A 4173-nucleotide genomic window follows, 5' to 3' on the forward strand; every position below is an offset into this window, starting at 1 on the left:
GACGAGGTAGACTTCTTGTTGCGCCTATCTATTGAGCTTCTCTTAGTTGAGGTGTCGGTTTCTATTGCTGGCAGCTTTTTGACTTCAACTTCAATTTACTTAAGCACAGTGCTGCTTTTACTTTTACAATTTATCAGCCTTAAACTAAACCCCCTCTTTAAAACTTTTATAACATATTTCACTATATTAAACATCCAATATCCTCCATGTGCCAAATATTTTTCAACTTTACACAAAGATTTCGTACCAAACTTCATTCCTTCCAATTCTGCATACCAAGTAAGATGTTTCACAATTAACTTCGCTTTCTCTTCTCACGCAATAGGCTGCCCTGTAAAATTAATGAATGGGGCTTCTCCAATCACCCCACTATTGGGAATAGTTAGAAATCTCTCTTCATAATCCAATCCAATCATTTCTCTCTTCAAAACAAATATCTTCGCCCAACAGCTTCTTCTTGAATTGCACTCCATATTAGCAACGGTTTATAGACACTCTGTTCCGAGCACCACTCAACGCCACATTTAAGCAATTCTCCAAATGTATATTTAAAAATTCTTAAGTGCTCAAACCCTAGCTATCAAACCACATCCCTAAAATAAGGTTTTACACTTGGAGGTGATTTTAAGAAGTGAGATAACTTCTTATCCTCTTCTTTTCCTGATGTCAACATTAAAAAACAAGTAATATCTTTAAACATGCTTTATGTGAATATCACCCTCAGTAAAACTCTTCTTATTTCTGCAGTATTTTTATAAAATATTTCACCGCATTCTCATACTTCTCTTGCTTACTAACAATAAAAATAACATCAGATTCATCCAAATAAATTACAATATTCTCATCATTTGCATTATGTTTTTCTATAATTACAAAACCCACCTCGGCCTTTTAACATAGCTGTACAAACCTCCTATCGCAATTGTAATAATTTCAAGATGACTTAGTTCCGCACTGAATATTACCCTATACTATCCTTGAGTTTCATGAGTTTGAACCACAACTGAAAATACTCTTGGATACTTAGTATTATTCTTTGTTATATTTGTTGTGTTATTTCCCTAATCATCTTGAAGTGTTATTGAGATTAAAAACACCGAATGTAATAACAAAGGTAATAGTAAATTTCTGAAGATACAAAATTTCACAACATAATCTATCTCAAAAAATTGAAATGGTTATTAGAAAAACATAGAAAGTATTAAGAAAAAATTATTTGTATCAATTAGTTTTATAGTAAAGAATATAGTATTTACGTATTTATAAACAATATCTTGGCTATGTTATGATATATGTGTTGAATGGTGTATGCACCGAATGTTAAGTTTATCGTTTAGCGTGAATCTATGGTTTATATGTAAAAATTTACCATCAGCTGCACAGGCCTTCAAAAGTCGCTTTATTACGTCTATTTACTGCTATTGAAATTGCAGCAGTTGTTTTAACTGATATGTTGAGACTTTCCAGTAATTTTAAGTTTTCCGATATTAAGTACAGCAACCACCAGGTTTTGTCATGAAACCCTACAAGCATAGACCTATTGAATACTACTATTACAGTTTGTAGCATCATATTTGCTGCTACATCTTTTTGTTTCGTATGAAATACGGTGTATCATCAACAAACCACCTTCCGCTATGTTGTACTGTTATGACTTTCGTTGTTCCCTCAAATACTTTCCCACTCCTTCCGTTTTGCCGCTACTTCTTTTGAAGACTTGGCGGCTCCACTTTTTTGTACACTGCACTCAGTCTCTCCCTTAGTCTCAAAATCACTTACTTATTCTCGTTTCAGGTGTACATTGTTTTAAGCGCTTCTTTTATGATTTACTTCTTGTTCTCCTCACGACTATTATTATAATATTAGTATATACACACTTACAATTCTCTCCAATAAATATAATAATTATTATTTTACTTACCCTCTTCTATCGATATTATTATTAATAATTTTATAACCCTAACTAATATTTGTAAAATAAACAAAAATAAACAAAACGTGAATAAAACTCATTTTTCACCCATATTCTAATATCATACGAAATTTTTCTGAAATTTCATCCTTTTAAAACTCTACGAAAATTCTCTAATTTTCTCATTTTCATCAAAAAGTGTTGAAATATATATCAAGATTCATAAAATTGAGAAAAAATCCTCGGAGTGCTAAAAGACTAAGAAGCAGTGTCAATTAGTACAAATTATATATATATATATATATATAAACTACCATTTCGGCACTTTTCTGTATCTTTTTGATCCTCATTATCTTTACCCTTTCTCCATGCACAATTTTGTTTGTCACCTGTTTTGTCCTTTTCACAAGCAGCCTTATCAGTTCCGTGTTTTGCGCAGCCATTTGAAGCTGCTCCCTCTTTTGCTGCCTCTCCTTTTCCTGCTGCTGGGGTTTCTGTTACTGCTTTAGGTTTGCATTCCCCTTTGTCATCAGTGCCCTCCCATTTACACTCACCATTGCAATTCTTTTTCTCCATCTCCGCGCAGCTTGCTTTCGCTGCTTGGTTTGCAACTGTTTGCATTTTGGCCTCCTTTTTTCGAACACGTTCCGCTACACCATATGCATATGCGGCAGCTGCATCTGCTGCCCCTGATAAGGCCTCGTATTTTTCAGTTTTCAGTTCTCCTCCCTTGCAAACCTTGGCTTTCCTGAGGCTTAGCTCTGTTATGAACTTCTTTTTAAAGTCTTCGTCGGATGTGCCGTAAAATCAATCTATTTCTGCTTTGATTTCTTCTTCGTTTGCTGTTGGGCTGGGCATTAGCTGTTTGATGATTTCCTTGAATTTTGAGTTTCCTTTTAAACTTGAAAGTGTCAAATCTTGCAGTGTATCTGCTGGCGTCGCTGTCTGCTGCTCGACGACACAGACTGCGTTGGCGACGTCTTCTTGTGTTGGCCAAAACTTGCTGTCATCTATCTGGGTGACTTTGCATGGGCCGGTCGCTGATCCGTCTTGTCGTAAGTTGGTGTTAGTTACTGGTGTGTCCGCGAATAACTTCGCCCTTGTAATGGCTTTTTTGATTCCGGTTGCTGCTGACTTGTCGCTGCACCCTAGTTGCTGAGCTGCTGATGTCCAGCCTTTGGTTCCGCTACCCTCGCATGTGATGGCTAAGGCAGCGCTAAGCTTTATTGTGGCTACGCTAGCATCTTTTGTTAGCGGCTGATGTAGTTCGTGCTCGTAGTTCCCGATTTTTCCTTGTGCTTTTGGTTTGCATATGTTTGTTGCCTGTCCGGCGATGTCGCTTGCCATGTTTAAGGCTGTGTTGGATGTTCCGGCTCCGTTAAACGAGCTCCCTGGCGTCGTTTTGTCTATTGAAGGCGAACCCGCTGCCAGCGCTTCGGCTTGGGCTACTATTCCAATGCGCCTTTGTGCTGCCGTCGAAAATTTTGTGGCTGACTGCTGGTTTGCTTCGGCCATTGAAAGCAGTTCAGTCAGTTGCACTTTGCCTAGCGCCGCTAACGCGGCGAAGGCTAGTGCTTCGTTGCCTGTTGCTTGTGCCGCTGCGGCCTGCCATTGCTGCGTTCTCGTCGCTGTTAGCTGTGCCGCTTTGATCGTTTCGGTTGCTCGCCGACTATAAATGCTCGCAGTGAGGTCAAGAAAGTGAATTCCTTCGCAAATGGTTGTGATTTTGCTCGCCGGGTTGTCGTTGCTTATCGTGTCAGCTGCTACTTCATTTGGAATCAGCAGCGTTGCGACCTCTGCTATTAAAAGCCCTATTGCCGGCGTCTTTATGCGCTTACTTGCAGCTTTGATGCTGTGTTGCATAGTTGTTGCTTGTCTGTGAATTGGGGTTGCTTAAATTTTGGCTCAATGTAGCAAAGAAAAACTCGATGTATCTTTTATTGCAGTCGTTGAAAAACCATGTTGTTGTCGCCTGTGGTTTGTAGTTACACTTTGGATGGTGGGTTTGCCGGTTGCATTTTCTTTTTTTCAGTTTTACCTTTTTTGTAAGTTACAATTTCCTCGCTATAAACAAATCCCCTTCCTTAAATGCATTTCCACAAATACTTTCGTATTCAAAATTCAGCTTCTCTCCAGAGACTGCATAAGTTTGAAGTTTTCCTAAACTATGACTTCTAAATCTCTTACTTTTATATTTGCCATACCAAGTCAAGTTTGTCATAATTTCCCTTGCCCTTTCCCTCCAAGAGAACGCGTTTCCT

The 4173-nt window shown here is 38.3% G+C and overlaps 1 protein-coding gene across 1 annotated transcript; it reads right to left on the reverse strand.

Annotated features, from left to right (window-relative positions):
• Positions 1-2719: 2719 nt before the first annotated feature.
• TEOVI_000535700 (uncharacterized protein) lies at positions 2720-3775 on the reverse strand (the record flags this gene model as incomplete). Its single annotated transcript, XM_067223764.1, has 1 exon — positions 2720-3775. One exon carries the CDS (start codon positions 3773-3775, stop codon positions 2720-2722), a length of 1056 nt encoding a protein of 351 aa, XP_067079865.1.
• Positions 3776-4173: the final 398 nt, after the last annotated feature.

The sequence above is a fragment of the Trypanosoma equiperdum genome (genome assembly GCF_001457755.1).
Source record: "Trypanosoma equiperdum strain OVI genome assembly, contig: ctg_1962, whole genome shotgun sequence".
In the NCBI taxonomy this organism is placed as follows: domain Eukaryota; phylum Euglenozoa; class Kinetoplastea; order Trypanosomatida; family Trypanosomatidae; genus Trypanosoma; species Trypanosoma equiperdum.